The sequence below is a fragment of the Bradysia coprophila genome, unplaced genomic scaffold (assembly GCF_014529535.1).
Source record: "Bradysia coprophila strain Holo2 unplaced genomic scaffold, BU_Bcop_v1 contig_70, whole genome shotgun sequence".
NCBI classification, from domain to species: Eukaryota; Metazoa; Arthropoda; class Insecta; order Diptera; family Sciaridae; genus Bradysia; species Bradysia coprophila.
The window spans coordinates 4,822,381-4,842,204 of record NW_023503941.1 but is presented as its reverse complement, the minus strand read 5'-3'; the positions used below and the strand labels follow the sequence as shown (position 1 = coordinate 4,842,204).

General features: G+C 38.3%; 1 protein-coding gene across 1 annotated transcript; it reads right to left on the bottom strand.

Moving 5' to 3' along the window:
• Window positions 1-3,072: 3,072 nt before the first annotated feature.
• On the bottom strand, window positions 3,073-5,283 carry LOC119083841. The gene is made up of 6 exons (XM_037193646.1): window positions 5,148-5,283; window positions 4,898-5,095; window positions 3,965-4,093; window positions 3,748-3,897; window positions 3,290-3,433; window positions 3,073-3,223 (listed from the first exon to the last, which is right to left on the bottom strand). The coding sequence occupies exons 1-6, from the start codon at window positions 5,193-5,195 to the stop codon at window positions 3,146-3,148; spliced, it is 747 nt and encodes a 248-aa protein (XP_037049541.1). The 5' UTR covers window positions 5,196-5,283; the 3' UTR covers window positions 3,073-3,145.
• Window positions 5,284-19,824: the final 14,541 nt, after the last annotated feature.

The window sequence follows — 19,824 nt, the reverse complement described above, 5'->3', positions numbered from 1 at the left end:
CGTACGAAGTACTGGGGGCTTATAAGATTAATATGCCGTTTGTAACACGTCGAATTGGAAGCAGACAGTAAGGGCAAAGCATTTGGTTACGTTCATAGATGACGAATCCGCAATAAAAAAAATGTCCGTCCGTCCGTCCTTCCGTCCGTCCGTGACCCCTCTAGCTTGAGTAAATCACAACCTTTTTTCCAAATTCTTTTTTTTCACGATTGGTATCGACAAAAGTAAGGTCAAGTTCGAAAATGGGCATGGTAGGGTCTGCCCTTCCAGAGCTAGGGCCCTATAGGTGTTTTTCAGTCTTTCGACGATATCTACCGAAATACGCACGCAATAGCTGCTTGTGATAGATCAAATGAAAGGTAGAGTAGAACAAAGTTGCTGAACATTGTTTTTGGGTAAGATGCAACGCGGGCTTGTTGGGAGGGCTCAAAGGTCGTTACTCGGCCCTAAGTGTTTTTTGCACATAAATCGAGTAAATCTCATCCGATTTTGCTAGTTTTTGTTTCATTTGAGAGATAATTGAATGCCGAATAGAATGATGGCGAAAAAAGTTTTAAATTTGGGTCCTTGGACTAAGGCCGCTACTCGGCCCTAAGTGTTTTTTGCACATAAATCGAGTAAATCTCATCCGATTTTGCTAGTTTTTGTTTCATTTGAGAGATAATTGAATACCGAAAAGAACGTGGCGAAAAAAGTTTCAAATTTGGGCCCTTGGACTAAGGCCGCTACTCGGCCCTAAGTGTTTTTTGCACATAAATCGAGTAAATCTCATCCGATTTTGCTAGTTTTTGTTTCAATTGAGAGATAATTGAATGCCGATTAGAATGATGGCGAAAAAAGTTTTAAATTTGGGTCCTTGGACTAAGGCCGCTACTCGGCCCTAAGTGTTTTTTGCACATAAATCGAGTAAATCTCATCCGATTTTGTTAGTTTTTGTTTCGTTTGAGAGATAATTGAATGCCGAATAGAACGTGGCGAAAAAATTTTCAAATTAGGGCCCTTGGACTAAGGCCACTACTCGGCCCTACGTGTTTTTTGCACATAAATCGAGTAAATCTCATCCGATTTTGTTAGTTTTTGTTTCGTTTGAGAGATAATTGAATGCCGAATAGAACGTGGCGAAAAAATTTTCAAATTTGGGCCCTTGGACTAAGGCCGCTACTCGGCCCTAAGTGTTTTTTGCACATAAATCGAGTAAATCTCATCCGATTTTGCTAGTTTTTGTTTCAATTGAGAGATAATTGAATGCCGATTAGAATGATGGCGAAAAAAGTTTTAAATTTGGGTCCTTGGACTAAGGCCGCTACTCGGCCCTAAGTGTTTTTTGCACATAAATCGAGTAAATCTCATCCGATTTTGCTAGTTTTTGTTTCAATTGAGAGATAATTGAATGCCGATTAGAATGATGGCGAAAAAAGTTTTAAATTTGGGTCCTTGGACTAAGGCCGCTACTCGGCCCTAAGTGTTTTTTGCACATAAATCGAGTAAATCTCATCCGATTTTGTTAGTTTTTGTTTCGTTTGAGAGATAATTGAATGCCGAATAGAACGTGGCGAAAAAATTTTCAAATTAGGGCCCTTGGACTAAGGCCACTACTCGGCCCTAAGTGTTTTTTGCACATAAATCGAGTAAATCTCATCCGATTTTGTTAGTTTTTGTTTCGTTTGAGAGATAATTGAATGCCGAATAGAACGTGGCGAAAAAATTTTCAAATTTGGGCCCTTGGACTAAGGCCGCTACTCGGCCCTAAGTGTTTTTTGCACATAAATCGAGTAAATCTCATCCGATTTTGCTAGTTTTTGTTTCAATTGAGAGATAATTGAATGCCGATTAGAATGATGGCGAAAAAAGTTTTAAATTTGGGTCCTTGGACTAAGGCCGCTACTCGGCCCTAAGTGTTTTTTGCACATAAATCGAGTAAATCTCATCCGATTTTGTTAGTTTTTGTTTCGTTTGAGAGATAATTGAATGCCGAATAGAACGTGGCGAAAAAATTTTCAAATTAGGGCCCTTGGACTAAGGCCACTACTCGGCCCTAAGTGTTTTTTGCACATAAATCGAGTAAATCTCATCCGATTTTGTTAGTTTTTGTTTCGTTTGAGAGATAATTGAATGCCGAATAGAATGATGGCGAAAAAAGTTTCAAATTTGGGCCCTTGGACTAAGGCCACTACTCGGCCCTAAGTGCTTTTTGCACATAAATCCAGTAAATCTCAACCGATTTTGCTAGTTTTTGTTTCAATTGAGAGATAATTGAATGCCGATTAGAATGATGGCGAAAAAAGTTTTAAATTTGGGTCCTTGGACTAAGGCCGCTACTCGGCCCTAAGTGTTTTTTGCACATAAATCGAGTAAATCTCATCCGATTTTGTTAGTTTTTGTTTCGTTTGAGAGATAATTGAATGCCGAATAGAACGTGGCGAAAAAATTTTCAAATTAGGGCCCTTGGACTAAGGCCACTACTCGGCCCTAAGTGTTTTTTGCACATAAATCGAGTAAATCTCATCCGATTTTGTTAGTTTTTGTTTCGTTTGAGAGATAATTGAATGCCGAATAGAATGATGGCGAAAAAAGTTTCAAATTTGGGCCCTTGGACTAAGGCCACTACTCGGCCCTAAGTGCTTTTTGCACATAAATCCAGTAAATCTCAACCGATTTTGCTAGTTTTTGTTTCATTTGAGAGGTAATTGAATACCCAATGGAAAGTTGGCAAACAATTTTGGGCTTCTAAAATAATGTCGTAAATTGTTGGTTTTATTTGAGAGGTACTTCGTACGGGCTTTCGTAATTGCGCTATGCGCAATTTTAAAAATGAACACTTTCAGTAAATTTGACAATGCCCAACTTGACTTGCATTTTGTTAACAGACGCATTAGAGGGTTGTAGACGTATTAGGGTTCCGGGCTTATTAGGGCTACGGACGTATTATGGTTGCGGACGAAATAGGATTACGGGTCGTACGGGGCTACGTCGCAGCAAACGCTCCGACTGTTCTGATGCCTTGTTTTGTTGAAAAGGGAAGACCGTTATTTCCGAAGTACATGAACTCGAACTCAGAAAACTATATTGCCAGATTACTAAAATTTATTTATACAAAGACCTACGGGTCTAGCCTGCACACGTGTGAAATTGACAGCTCGTCCGATTATATACCATTAGGTTTTCGATCATCTGTTTGACATTGGTAGGCTGGAGGAGCTTGGACGAAGTCACAAAGGTTTTGCTGGAAAAAGATTTTTTTCAATTAAAATTTTAGGAAAATAATTTTTGCTTGAGACAATGACAATACCAATGACTTGAAAGTGTCGGCTGATTTAAATTGTGCCCAATACTGAACGAATCTATTCGATTCTGGCTCAGATAAGCAACTGACAGTTGATTCAACCGAAAAAATGGCCAAATCTCCACCGTTCAAGACGCAGCACATTCGTTTCTAATTTTCAAAAAATTAAAAATGATTTTTCTGTATACGTGAGAGTGTATTGGTGAGCTATGATATGAATCGGTTGGTAGGGAAAGTAAACGGGTGAGAAGGAAAGAAACGGTTGGGAAGGAATGCACCAACACACTCTCACTATTACAGAAAAATAACGTTCAAAATACCCCAATACCCGCTCGATGTGTGTTTTCGCTTGGGCTTCACCCGCTCGGGCACACACATCTTCTGTGTATTGGGGTATGTTGAAATATACTATTTATTTAGTGACACTCGACAGATGAACATTTGCATTATCAATAAATACTCACCGCCAATTCGATTCGTTCCGGCACTGTACCGTTTCGAGCTTTCAATTTCAAGTAACGAATTTTCATGTAAGGAATCAATTTTGAGCCGAATGTGTTCGCTTCTGTTTCGTACAAATCTGGTTCACTTAGATAAGCGCAAATCGTGTTTCGCTGAAAATGACATGCTTAGTTTGGTCATACTTCATGGTTTTGAGTACAAAAACGGTAAGTTAATTACAACATAGGTATACAGTTCGCGTTGCGGCAAGTTCTGCGAATCAGCCAAAACGTGCAAGTGAATTTCATGTTCAAGTGAATAATTTGTGACTGTTTGGTGGCCAGGAAGTAGAATTTTGCATACTTTGTCCTGAAAACAAAATCGTTCAGAAACTGAGCAAAGTGTTGAGTAGGATTCACAGTCGACCGTTCTGTCTCCGTTTTCATTTTACTTCACCTCCAATTACGAAGACAATTCATCTTTTCTATCGTTTAACCTCATCTGTCAAGTGAACGGAGACAAAATAGAGTGATGATTGATTCATGCTCCAATTTTATGTCTTCGTTTACTAGATGATCTGGAGGGATGAATTGACAGTTGACAGCTGTGATCGGTTCGCTTTTGGTCACTATCGTTCACTTTTATTCAACGAAAGTGAACACAATCAATTAAAAGCGAACCGATTGCAGCTGTCAGCTGTCAATTCATTCCTCCGGACCATCTAGTCTTTTTATCAACTTAAAAGGTCTATAGCGTACATTATAGGCAACACTTCGTATGGAACGCACTCTATTGTTTAAATGCGTCTGTCAATTCAACGGAAATTTACAATTTAACGAGCTGAGACGATCAGTAAATATCACGAAACTCAAATCTGTTAATCCGTTGTTCCCTTCCCAGTCATCACGGAAATCACGGCCATTTATGCGAATTAGTTGAACATATAAAATCTAAATAGCCTCAATACAAACAAGCCCCTTATTTTTGATAATGAACGAGTCGTCCATACATCATTTTGTCCAAAAACTTCAAATTTAGCGAGGCTATTTAATAAAATCTAATGCCCGTTTCTTCTTCAAGATCGCAGAAACAAAGACCTAAAATCTGACTCTGAATCTAGATTGACTGTGAAGTCTCCTTTACAATTGAGAAAGAGCTAATCCTCTAACATACCAAAAACTTAAAGGTGCGTTCACTTTTTACACTCTTTAGTGGATGCAATCGGATAATTTCCTCGATTGTGAGCCCATAACCTTTCCCATCAATTAACGAAACATCGGAAATTTGGGCTGCCTTTGCACGCTGCAATTCGTCTGCTGAAAACAATTTCGTTACGTCCTGTTCTCTTGTAGTTCCATTGGCTATGCAGACCTGAAACATTGATTGAAATGACATTTGAATTAGTTTTAATGCCAACCAATACCTGAAACACACCAATCACCAACGCGATCACTAACTTCAACGGTAACATTTTTTCAATGGAAATGTGATCTCAGAATTGCAAACTTTGTTAGTAGAATTCAAGACAGAGAATGAACACAATAATTCCCGACAGTGGATCACAGTGTTTGCATTTGCGATATAATTCACATTTTATTATTCATATAAAGCTGTGAGTTAAGTCAATTGATTAGTTGCATCGTATGATATGTTACTTTGTAATTTTACAATTGACTTGAATTCAGCAGCACTTAATCAAATAAATAAGAAATTTCACTTGACTAATGGTAATCAAACATGACTTTGAGAGTGATGTCGCGAAAGTGTCAAACAAAAACATAAGCTAACGCCGACCCGTACGAAACACCTATCCGTGTTTCAAACCCCTTTAATGTGGAACTCTTCATCTATCTCATTTCATTCTGTTCTCTGCTGAAAAGCTATAAGCCCTTTAAAATCACTTACATTATCCACTCTCTTCCTTGTTATCGTTACTGGCCCATTACAAAAACAGAACATATTTTTAGACCCGTACGAAGTACTGGGGTCTTATGGGTTTACGCATACGTTTGTAACACGTCGAATTGGACTCCCTGAGTAAGGGGAAACCTATTGTGGTTGTCTAGAGATGCCAAATCCGCGAAAAAAAAATGTCCGTCTGTCCGTCTGTCCGTCTGTCTGTCTGCACGATAACTTGAGTAAAACGCATCCGATTTTGAAAATTCTTTTTTTTCCCGTTTGGTAATGTCAAAAGACAGGCTAAGTTCGAAGATGAGTGATTTTGGATCGACCCCTCCCGAGCTGTGGCCCAATAAGTGCTTTACGGTTTTTCGAAGATATCTCCGGACATTTAAACGTTAAACTTGTAAGTGATACGTCAAATAAAAGGTATTTACAATACCGATCGACAAAAAAAAAGTTTATGGAAATCGGATGACCGACTCGTGAGTTAGACCCCTTGGTGTGAAACAGGCACAGGGCGGCAAGCAGTTTTTGCTTGTAGGTCGGCCACATTTGAACGTATTTCGTCTGTTTTAGCTTTATTAGATAGGTATTGACCGTACCAATCAGGGAAAAAAAAGTTTTTGAAATTATGTTCTCCGGAGCGTGAGCTAGGTCTCTTGGAGTGAGCTCTTATCTGGCTACTCGGCCGTACGTACAGTGAACGTGGTGTATTTTGACAATATCTCGAGTAAATTTTGACCGAATTTCATGAATTTTTTTTTGTTTGAAAGGTATTAACGAATGTAAATCGTCAGAACTATTTCCGGTCTTCTAACAAAATGGCTGCCGGCGGCCATATTGGATTTTAGTAAAATAGAAATATCTTGGGAAAAATGGTACTTAGAGAGTTTCTGTTAACATGGAAATAATTTGTTATGTGTGTGGGGTTTCAGAGATTCCATATACGGACATCTATATATACCTATATACAGCTATATTGAGCTATATACACTCATATAGAGCTATATAATAGCATATTCCTCTGTGAAATGTTTATTTATAGTGAAATATAGGTAAATATAGCGGTATATAGCTGTTTAAATAGGAATTTATGAAATTTGTCTTCGTACGGGGCTGTCTATATTGCCTCTGGCAATTTAGTTGTATATGATAACAAGACAAAGAGTGGATAATGTAAGTGATTTTAAAGGGAGAATAGTTTTTCAGCAGAGGAGAAAATGAAGTAAGAGAAATGAAGAGTTTCACATTAAAGGCTTTTGATACGAATAGGTGTTTCGTACGGGTCGGCGTTAGCTATGTTTACATATCATGTCAATTAACGTTTGAACAGGATTAACCAAAGCACAGCCAAAGATGATGACAAAAAAGACAATGTATACACAATCAAGTCAAATAAAAATTGGAATCGTTCCAACTTAACACTGTAGATCAATGAAAACCGTCGATAGAAAACAAAAATCTCGAATAATGAACACTTTCGCTAACCGTCAAACGAGAAACTTTCCTTTGGTACTGCAGTGTCTATGGAGTGCTTATGTACAAAGTCTCGCAAATGAACATTCCTAGGCCAAAAATCTGAAGACATAATCGATTCGTAGTTGTCGTCTGGTATCGTCACCTTGTACTGGAGAAAGTGGACATCGTTCATAGTTCCTCCTGCGGGTAGCAGCAACACCAAATTTATATGTTCTTTCTTGATCCCCGATTGACAATGTAAATAGTTCGTGAGGTGATCCAATGATCCAATACTTTTTGTCGGATATTGACCATGTACGGTGTTAACAAGACTAGGCTGGGTTGAATCGACACGTTTATCACGTCGTATGGGAATGGCAGCATTTTCGGCTTCGCCCGATCGAGAATCGTCCTTAGGCGAAACGACCAAGTGACCGTCGCTTCAAATGTTGCACATTGTACCAACCAATTTTCCAATTATGTTGTCCATTAAAAGTTTCAAACCATCAAGGAATTTCAACAAGTCACTTGACAACGAACCAGCCAGACGAGCGATCGACTCATTGACGGAATTTGTCATGGCAGAAATGTTTCTTTTCCCTTCGTTGCAATCATGACAGAGCCAGTGGATGTTTGGGGAGCTGTTGAATTCAGCATCTGTTTACTAACAGCAGCGCATTTTATATGAAAATTTTCGCCACAGACACCGGCACAAAATGTAGAGAGCAACAAACAACACGTCCAATCTTTGCAACTGTCAAAACGATTGCCAATTGTGCCAGACTGCGCTGCTTTGCTACTATGTCTTGCTATGCCACTATGTTTCGCTATACCACATAACAACATTTAATAAACTCTACTGGACTCTACTAGCCTATACCCTGTTGTAGTTTGGAACCCAGTTGATATTGACTTGAGAAAAGACCGTTTATTATTGATTAAGTAATTTAGAGTTTTTTTTAAAGACAAGTAGGATTACTAAGAGCATCTCTATTGGTTACTTTATTGCTCTATCTTCAAACGCTGGAAATAACAAAAGAATCGTTCCTGTTCCAATCGGAGAATGACGATAGAAACAAGCAGTTTGAGTTGATGTTAATATTTGACTTTATTAACCTGTTACAGTCGGCAAGCATATGACCAGTATAATTATCGGGTCTATTACTTCCATCGATCAAAATAAATTTAATCGGTTGATTTCAAATCTTGTACTTCAATTTCTTTAACATGCATTTTACCATATAACGGTCAATATTATCCAGACCTTGTCATTATTTTTGTCGTCGTTATGGATAACAGATGTAATTTTGACCAGAATTATTATGCTCACCAGAATGCAGAGGACTGGAATACTTCTAGGAGTACCATCATAAATACTGTAGAAAAACAATAGAAAATCCGATTCCGTTCTTGAATTATTTTTTTTTTCAGCAGATTTGTTGTTAGATTGGAGAACCAGCGAGGCTCAATTGTCACCGATGTTGATTCCAAATATTGCGAAAGAATTTTATCAGCTTCGATTGCATTTGGTTCCTGGTGGACTCGATGAATGTTAGGTCGGTAAAAGCATCGTTGTTAACATAGTCTCATTGCCAGATGACGTCACGTTCAACCAAATTCATGTGTCTTAGCAGATCTATGTTCGGCATGCTGCCTATTTATATATTTTCGTTGAACAGATCTCAAAACAGCTACTGCAGAATATGTTCCAATCGTTTCCCAAGGATACTGGAGTCATGACGATTTCGTCCGTTCTTCACTCCAATTAAGGCTCGGAACAGGTCGGGTTCGGTCTGACCGGAACCCGAACCTGATTTTGACCTGAACCCGAACTATTATTTCAGGTTCGACCCGAATCTGACCTGAACCTAAAATATCGATTTCGGGTTCGACCCGAACCTGACCTGAACCTGAATTGGTTCGACCTGAATCTGACCTGAACCTGAATTTCTCATTTCGGGTTCGACCCGAACCTGACCTGAACCTGATTTGTTATTTCGGGTTGGACCTGAACCTGACCTGTTTTGACCTGAACTGATTTCTAATTTTTTGTTAAGTTAAATACATTTTTTTAGAAGTGAGCTTCGATTGAAAAGAATATCCATCAAAATGTCTAAGATTAAAGAAAAGTGTTTTTCTTATTATTAATTGTTATATAAGTTACTTGTCTCAACTCAGTGACGAAAAATTGAAATTTCGTTCCAACTCGGTGATTAACGCTTTATAAGGCATACGATGTATGCCTGCGACCTCCAGTGACAATCTAAACATCTAGTGCGGACAATAAAAATATGTGACATCAGTACAGTGAACGACATCTCAAATGTCTCACTGTCATTTTTTTCAGAGAATGTCATTGTGAATTTGCAATGACACAATAAAATTCTCAGAAAAATTTGACAGTGAGACATTTGAGATGTCGTTCACTGTAACGGTTCTATACTCTAAATGAGTTTATATCATCTGGTGTGTTAAGTAAAGAGTACAAATGAATTACAAAATTTTTAAATGTTCAAAAAATAAACTTATAATTACAATGGAGGAAGTTATTCCCACAATAAATTTCTGGTAAAATAATTGCAAACCATAGGTCAATGTGTAAATTGGTCCTTAAAAGTATTAGGTGAACTTGAAAGTTTGCGCGGGTATCTAATAGAAGGTGGCTCTGTTAAAAGTCCCCGTTCCAGAAGATGACAACCTTGATATACAGGACCTCGAGTTTGAAAATGAGGTAAAAGAGGAAACACTAAAAACTAAAAGAACAAGTAAATATTCCACGAATTTTCATCTTTTTCAAGGTTCTAGATGATATAGATCTAGGGGAAGATATTGAAGTTGAGGAGGAAATGACAGTTGATCACACATCAACGATAATTACACTACGAACGCTCATCAAGAAAATTCGTAGATCGGTACAACTCCGCCAAAAATTAAAGAAATGTTGAGGCCTGTTCAAAATCGAATACCGGGTTCCCATTATTGACGTCAAGAATAGATGGAACTCCACCTATCACATGATAATCCGGGCGAAAGAACTTAGAACAGCATTACATGCCATGTGCTCGCATACCTCATCACTGGCATCATTACAAATGACTGACGAAGAGTGGTCGTACTTGAGTGTTGTGGAAAAATTGTTGGGAAAATTTGACCGAGCTACGAAACTAATGAACATGGAGCGCCATGCAACCATTCACTCATATATCTGCGTTTTCAACTGGCTTAGAGACTCAGTAGAAGAATTCAAACTAAAGAATTCTGGCACACTGCTGCTGAAGGGGCGCTGATAAAACTGGACAAATATAAACTCAAGGTTACTGAATGCATTATTCCTTTCATCGCGACGATACTTCACGCAGCTCTCAAGCTTGCATACTTCAAAGAACACGCCCGGGTAAAAATTTCGGTCTCATGAGACCACGAAAAAAGTGTTCTCAACGGTCTCATTTCGGTCTAAAAATGGTTGGTAGTCTCAATCCAGTCTCAAATTTATTTATTTTTTGTGATGAAACTTTTGGATGAACAAATTGTCATTTTTGAGATCTACTGAGTCTGAACGAGTAGTCTCTTTTCGAGTATTCTTTGGAGGAATTGTCGAGACTAAGTGAGCAGTCTCACTGTGGATAAGTTTTTAGACCGCGTGAGTCCGAACGAGTAGTCTCTTTTCGAGTATTCTTTGGTAGAATTGTCGAGACTAAGTGAGCAGTCTCATTGTGGATAAGTTTTCAGACCATATGAGATGGAGTGAGTGGTCTCTTTTAAAGAAATTTTTTTCTTCGATTTTTGAGGTTGGTTGAGTGGTCTCATTTAAAGAAAATATTTTCTTCGACTTTTGAGACCGGTTGAGTGGTCTCATTTGAAGAAAATATTTACTTTGCCTTTTGAGGTTGGTTGAGTGGTCTCATTTGACGAAAATATTGTCTTCGACGTTCGAGGTTGGTTGAGTGGTCTCATTTGAAGAAAAGATTTTCTTCGACGTTTGAGGTTGGTTGAGTGGTCTCATTTAGAGAAAAAATTTTCTTCGACTTATGAGACCGGTTGAGTGGTCTCATTTGAAGAAAATACTTTCTTCGACTTTTGAGACCGGTTGAGTGGTCTCATTTGCAGAAAATATTTTCTTCGACTTTTGAGGTTGGTTGAGTGGTCTCATTTGACGAAAATATTTTCTTTGTCGTTTGAGGTTGGTTGAGTGGTCTTTTTTGAAGAAATTTTTTTCTTTGACTTTTGAGACCGGTTGAGTGGTCTCTTTTGAAGAAATTTTTTTCTTTGACTTTTGAGACCAGTTTGAGTGGTCTCATTTGAAGAAAATATTTTCTTCGACTTATGAGACCGGTTGAGTGGTCTCTTTTGAAGAAAATATTTTCTTCGACTTTTGAGACCGGTTGAGTGGTCTCGTTTAAAGAAAATATTTTCTTCGACTTTTGAGACCGGTTGAGTGGTCTCGTTTAAAGAAAATATTTTCTTCGACTTTTGAGACCGGTTGAGTGGTCTCGTTTAAAGAAAATATTTTCTTCGACTTTTGAGGTTGGTTGAGTGGTCTCAATTGAAGAAAATATTTTCTTTGACTTTTGAGACCGGTTGAGTGGTCTCAATTGAAGAAAATATTTTCTTCGACTTTTGAGGTTGGTTGAGTGGTCTCAATTGAAGAAAATATTTTCTTTGACTTTTGAGGTTGGTTGAGTGGTCTCAATTGAAGAAAATATTTTCTTTGACTTTTGAGACCGGTTGAGTGGTCTCGTTTGAAGAAAATATTTTCTTCGACTTATGAGACCGGTTGAGTGGTCTCTTTTGAAGAAAATATTTTCTTCGACTTTTGAGACCGGTTGAGTGGTCTCGTTTAAAGAAAATATTTTCTTCGACTTTTGAGACCGGTTGAGTGGTCTCGTTTAAAGAAAATATTTTCTTCGACTTTTGAGACCGGTTGAGTGGTCTCATTTGAAGAAAATATTTTCTTCGACTTTTGAGGTTGGTTGAGTGGTCTCAATTGAAGAAAATATTTTCTTTGACTTTTGAGACCGGTTGAGTGGTCTCAATTGAAGAAAATATTTTCTTCGACTTTTGAGGTTGGTTGAGTGGTCTCAATTGAAGAAAATATTTTCTTTGACTTTTGAGGTTGGTTGAGTGGTCTCAATTGAAGAAAATATTTTCTTTGACTTTTGAGACCGGTTGAGTGGTCTCGTTTGAAGAAAATATTTTCTTCGACTTTTGAGACCGGTTGAGTGGTCTCGTTTGAAGAAAATATTTTCTTCGACTTTTGAGACCGGTTGAGTGGTCTCATTTGAAGAAAATATTTTCTTCAACTTTTGAGACCGGTTGAGTGGTCTCGTTTAAAGAAAATATTTTCTTCGACTTTTGAGACCGGTTGAGTGGTCTCATTTGAAGAAAATATTTTCTTCGACTTTTGAGGTTGGTTGAGTGGTCTCATTTGAAGAAAATATTTTCTTCAACTTTTGAGACCGGTTGAGTGGTCTCAATTGAAGAAAATATTTTCTTCGACTTTTGAGGTTGGTTGAGTGGTCTCAATTGAAGAAAATATTTTCTTTGACTTTTGAGGTTGGTTGAGTGGTCTCAATTGAAGAAAATATTTTCTTTGACTTTTGCGACCGGTTGAGTGGTCTCGTTTGAAGAAAATATTTTCTTCGACTTTTGAGACCGGTTGAGTGGTCTCGTTTGAAGAAAATATTTTCTTCGACTTTTGAGACCGGTTGAGTGGTCTCATTTGAAGAAAATATTTTCTTCAACTTTTGAGACCGGTTGAGTGGTCTCGTTTAAAGAAAATATTTTCTTCGACTTTTGAGACCGGTTGAGTGGTCTCATTTGAAGAAAATATTTTCTTCGACTTTTGAGGTTGGTTGAGTGGTCTCATTTGAAGAAAATATTTTCTTCAACTTTTGAGACCGGTTGAGTGGTCTCAATTGAAGAAAATATTTTCTTCGACTTTTGAGGTTGGTTGAGTGGTCTCAATTGAAGAAAATATTTTCTTTGACTTTTGAGGTTGGTTGAGTGGTCTCAATTGAAGAAAATATTTTCTTTGACTTTTGCGACCGGTTGAGTGGTCTCGTTTGAAGAAAATATTTTCTTCGACTTTTGAGACCGGTTGAGTGGTCTCGTTTGAAGAAAATATTTTCTTCGACTTTTGAGACCGGTTGAGTGGTCTCATTTGAAGAAAATATTTTCTTCGACTTTTGAGACCGGTTGAGTGGTCTCATTCAAAAAAAAAATCGACTTTTGAGACGAACGATTTGTATTATTATCCCATACAATTAAATACATAAAGTAAATGCCCCATGTGAGCTACAAAGAAACTAAGTAATTAAAATTAAATATTTTAAAGGAAGGCGCTATTTAAGCTGAAGTTCTCATATAAACTAAAAACGCTAAACGCGCTACAAAGAAATATTATTAATTATAAATAAACGCTCTACTTGAGCTGAAACTCTTCACATATTTAAATTAACGAAGGAAAAGTCGTTCACGTAAATACCTATCCGGATTCGGCATTGTCTTCGGTGTTGTCTTCGGTGTTGTCGTCGGCCGATTGCATTTTCATAAGTAAAAAGTGGTTGACGTCAACGTCATCGGTGTACATTTCTTCGTCTTGGACACACAATATTTCCTTTGAATGAGACCACTCAACCGGTCTCAAAAGTCGAAGCAAAATATTTTCTTCAAACGAGACCACTCAACCGGTCTCAAAAGTCGAAGCAAAATATTTTCTTCAAACGAGACCACTCAACCGGTCTCAAAAGTCAAAGAAATTATTTTCTTCAAACGAGACCACTCAACCGGTCTCAAAAGTCGAAGCAAAATATTTTCTTCAAACGAGACCACTCAACCGGTCTCAAAAGTCAAAGAAATTATTTTCTTCAAACGAGACCACTCAACCGGTCTCAAAAGTCGAAGCAAAATATTTTCTTCAAACGAGACCACTCAACCGGTCTCAAAAGTCGAAGCAAAATATTTTCTTCAAACGAGACCACTCAACCGGTCTCAAAAGTCGAAGCAAAATATTTTCTTCAAACGAGACCACTCAACCGGTCTCAAAAGTCAAAGAAATTATTTTCTTCAAACGAGACCACTCAACCGGTCTCAAAAGTCGAAGCAAAATATTTTCTTCAAACGAGACCACTCAACCGGTCTCAAAAGTCGAAGCAAAATATTTTCTTCAAACGAGACCACTCAACCGGTCTCAAAAGTCAAAGAAATTATTTTCTTCAAACGAGACCACTCAACCGGTCTCAAAAGTCGAAGCAAAATATTTTCTTCAAACGAGACCACTCAACCGGTCTCAAAAGTCAAAGAAAATATTTTCTTCAAACGAGACCACTCAACCGGTCTCAAAAGTCGAAGAAAATATTTTCTTTAAATGAGACCACTCAACCAACCTCAAAAGTTTTAGCAAAGAGACTACTTGTTCATGCTCAAGCGGTCGGGTCTACGAACAGGACAGCAATGAGGCTACTCATCTAGCCTCGGAAATTGTAACAACGGTTCAAAATTAGAACTCCAAATAGATATATCTGATTTAGCAGCACGTGTAACATCGATGGCCGTCCGAGTTGAAAGTTAAGCATCATTCGTCGCGGTTAGTACTTGGATGGGTGACCGGAAAAAACATTACAAAAAGGTAAAAAAAAATATTACTAATGATTCTACATAATTTCAGTCAATTTGGTCTAGCGAATTATAAGAAAAGTAAAGGGCAGTGGCCATCTATGAACTCAACAGAGAATTACAAATATTCACAAAAAAAAATCTTCCAATAAATAATATCGAACGAAGAAATGTCTCAATGGTCAAAAAGCAATATGAGAAGTCTCAAATGGTCTAGGAAAAACTCAAAAAAGAGAAGTCTCAAACAGTCTAGAAAAAACTCAAAAAAGAGAAGTCTCAAACGGTCTAGAAAAAACTCAAAAATGAGAAGTCTCAAACAGTCCAGAAAAAACTCAAAAAAGAGAAGTCTCAAAAAGTCTAGAAAAAACTCAAAAAAAGTAGTCTCAAACGGTCTAGAAAAAACTCAAAAATGAGAAGTCTCAAACAGTCCAGAAAAAACTCAAAAAAGAGAAGTCTCAAAAGTCTAGAAAAAACTCAAAAAAGAGAAGTCTCAAACGGTCTTTTTTATCCTCAAAAATGGTTTAAATAAGAGCGTATGTTTCTTCTCATCATAATGAGACCACTCAACCAGTCTCACAACGTCTAACAAATCCAAAATGAGACCACTCATCCAGTCTCACAACGTCTCACAACGTCTCACAAACCCAAAATGAGACCACTCATCCAGTCTCACAACGTCTAACAAATCTAAAATGAGACCACTCATCCAGTCTCACAACGTCTCACAAACCCAAAATGAGACCACTCATCCAGTCTCACAACGTCTTACAAATCCAAAATGAGACCACTCATCCAGTCTCACAACGTCTAACAAATCCAAAATGAGACCACTCATCCAGTCTCACAACGTCTAACAAATCCAAAATGAGACCACTCATCCAGTCTCACAACGTCTAACAAATCCAAAATGAGACCACTCATCCAGTCTCACAACGTCTAGCAAATCCAAAATGAGACCACTCATCCAGTCTCACAACGTCTTACAAATCCAAAATGAGACCACTCATCCAGTCTCACAACGTCTAACAAATCCAAAATGAGACCACTCATCCAGTCTCACAACGTCTAACAAATCCAAAATGAGACCACTCATCCAGTCTCACAACGTCTAACAAATCCAAAATGAGACCACTCATCCAGTCTCACAACGTCTAGCAAATCCAAAATGAGACCACTCATCCAGTCTCACAACGTCTTACAAATCCAAAATGAGACCACTCATCCAGTCTCACAACGTCTAACAAATCCAAAATGAGACCACTCATCCAGTCTCGAACATCCTCCATAAATTTTGGAAATGAGACTACTCATCACTCTCGGATGAATTCCGATGAATTTTTGGATGAATTTTAGGTCTCAAAGGTTCGAAATACGTAGCCTCATCGAGTCTCATCTCCATATAAAAATTTCAGCCTCAAAAAGGTCTCACCGACACCTTTTTTTTTTACCCGGGCGGTTATTCCGCCTTCGATATTCGAGAGATAAAACAGGCTGTGTCGGAATATTTCATTTCAAACTACGAAACTACCGAGGGCAACGACGAAGATCTGTCGTCATCTGGAGATGAGCTTCATGCTCATATGTTCAAGCGATCACGCATCGAAAGAACATCATCCGAACTGACGAAATACCTAAGCCTGCCATTGGCTAACCGCAAAGTGGATCCGGTGGAATATTGGAAAGCTCAGACGCTACAATTCCCCCGTTTGAGCTTGATGGCGAGAGACATTCTGTCTGCACAATCGGCATCAACATGCGTAGAGCGAGATTTCTCCAATGGAGGCAAAGTGATCACACCAACCAGATGTGCATTGTTGGTACCAACGATTCGAGCATCCATGTGTTTGAAGTCATGGTTTTCCATGGAATCGTAATTGATTTCAGTTATTTTTTGAATTTTATTTTCTTTCCAACCTCTTCAAAACCCTTTTGAATTAAATTTTCTTTTCTGACTGTACGAAAACCCAAATTTGTTCTTCAATAAATGACCTATATCGAGCATTCTCATTCTTTCATCCTTAATGATCCAGTACATCATTGTATTTTCGGTCAGATTCATTAAGTTGCTTTAAGTTCAGGTCGAAACAGGTTAGTTCAGGTTGACCCGAAATAAAAATTTCACAGGTTCAGGTCAGGTTCGGATCCAACCCGAAATAACAAATCAGGTTCAGGTCAGGTTCGGGTCGAACCCGAAATGAGAAATTCAGGTTCAGGTCAGATTCAGGTCGAGCCAATTCAGGTTCAGGTCAGGTTCGGGTCGAACCCGAAATCGATATTTTAGGTTCAGGTGAAGAACAGGTTCAGGTCAAACCTGAACTTAAACAGGTCAACCCGAACCCGTTCCGAGCCTTAACCAATTTCAATTGTGACAACTCATAACCCAAATGAACTTTAGTTATGTCGTACTAAGAGTTCGCTTACTAATAAAAGCTTTATTGTAATGATTTAATTCGGTTCAGAACTGACGTATTTATAGGGATTTACGAATTCAAAGGATACTTGCATAATATTGAATAATGAACAATTCATAGTTTTCTTTGATAAAAATAATATTGACGAGTGTTATGATTAGTGTAACGAACAGGCATCATCACCTTCTTTTCGAATTTGAGACATAGTAATATTGTTCAAAACTACTCTCTTTTGACATAACCATTGAGTCGCTAGAGGAACGAATTCTTTTTCGTCTAAAATTTCGAATAAAACAAAAGTGGAACTTACCGATCAATTTGCTGCTTCGTCGAGTTTTTGATATGTGCTTACGACTGATTGAGCTGGCGGTTCAGTCATTTTAGTTGCTGTTGTTTATTAACGTCTCTGCGCCTAATATGGAACGAGTAATGCATTGTCATATTTAGTTTTGTTTTACTGTCATTTCTGACATATTTTTTTACCTTGAGTAATAATTTTGAAATCGTCAATATTATTAGAAATCGAAGTAAATGGAATTTTACAGAGAAAATATAGCCTATGACAGTAATTAGAAAAATAATTCGTCCGATACATTATTAGACAAAATGATCGTCTTTGTTCCAAAAACTCAGAACGTGTGTCCTAAATTTCGCACGGGTTGATACTAAAGCGATAAAACCTGTTTTTAAACAATTTTCGATATTTTGCTCTTTCGTTTTATAAAAGATATTTTTGTTGGATGTTCCAAACGTAACATGCCCTTACAATTTACTTAGAGAGAGATAGAGAGAGAATCCGAATTAAACATCTCTTAGACCTTGTTGTAAGGTCTATAATGCTTTCAGCATTGAAGTATCAATTCAGACTGGTTGGTCCAGCCGCATATATTTTGTGATAACAATAGTAGGCATAAACAAGTGCAACAAAGGTCACAGCTGTATTATAAGTCTTTTATTCTCAAGTTCATTTTACAGTCAAAGGTGTACAAAGTCGGTACGTGTGTTTATTTGCCAGTTTTTATTGGCTTTGTGCGACGCTGTCGGGTGTTTGGCTTGCTGCCCACAAACGGTGATCGTTTTTCGTCCACCAGCTTTTGTGCCTGTTTTTTTTGCTTCAAAACAAGTTTTTCGGCCGCTATTTTGGACGCCTCCAATTTTTTAGCTGCACGAGCAGCTTTACGAGCGTCTAGCTCAACTTGTTTCTGTTGCTTCTCGTCGCTTTTCTTCCGTTCGTGATCTCTCCAGTCCTCGCTCGACATTACTGACGGAATCTTCGGAACTGCCTTTTTGACTTTCTTTGGTTCCTCAATGGGCCAGAAAAACGCCTCCTTGAATGCGGCTGGATTGAATTTGTCGGTCAATATTTTCGTTGGATTCGTCGCCAGAGCACAAGGTTGATATGAACACTGGTGAATCGACTTTTGAATAAACGAGTGTTAAATTGCTGCAGAAACTTTGTTGACTTAAATTACCTTCCATTAGCAAACTTCTGTTCGCTCCATCCACCAATGAATACTTTGCACCATCGACTTTAGTGACGTTCTCGGATATTTCGTCACCATCCACAACAATAATCACATCTGATGTATCCGTGTCGATAGACTCCAACGCTTCGATGTACATCTGTTTCCATATGGTGAAGAGAATTGAATACTCTTTCGCCCCTGTCCAAACATCAGTCGACCGAAACGAATTCAAAACTGTGCTGCCCAAGATATTCTCAAAATGTTCCAAACGATGTTGCGCCATGCTTTGAATGTTTACTTCTTCACTTGTTTCATGTATCGTATCAGTTGCTTGTTGTGGGTTCCACAATTGCTCCTGCCCACTTGCTGAAGCCTCAATGCTAGGACAGATCAATGTTGTCAACATTGAATGGAAAAATGCCACTTTTCTTGAAGGCATTTTTCAAGTGTTCTCCGTAATTGATAGCCTCGATGGCTTTCTCAAGAATAGGAGCCACGTCCTTCTTTTCGATTTTTGCGTACTGGTTGGCAATTCTCCAATCTTTCGCTTGATTGGTCCACGAAGTGTTCAATGGTTTAAACACCCCAACGTCCATAGGCTGAGTAAGATGGGTCGAGTTCGGATGTAGAGCTATCAGCTCTATGTGATGGGACGCACAAAAGTCACTAAGAGTCAACGATACATGCGACTTGTGTCCATCGATGAACAATAGAACTGGGAGTGGTACCTTTTCCTCCAGCAGCCATTTATAAAAAATGTTTGTGATGTAATCGTGGAAAGTTTGTTGAGTCTGCCAACCATTGTCTGATATACCAACGCTCCACTTTGCCGGATTATTTGCCAAAACTGCGGAAGGCATCCGTTTGTAAGAATGGATGATCATTGGAGGTGTCATTTTTCCTGAAGCGCTACCACCCAGTAATGCCGTGACGCACTCTTTTTCATCGTTTTTGGATCGATTGTAGACAGCCTTATCCCCTCTCTTTACCAACACAACCTCATTGTTGGGAGTCAAAATAAAACCCTTTTCGTCCATGTTGAAAACGCGTTCGGGATCTTTCAACGCATCCATCAAACTGTGCTCTTCGCAATACTTTACGATTTCTGCATGCCACGCTCGTATTGCATTTGCCGACACTGCTGCTCTTCGAACAGTGAGATTTTGAGACAGTTTTTCCGATATTAGTGGATGCCTTGCACGAAACGAATCGTACCATTTCCGGCCTGGGATGTTGTTTTTAAAAATGG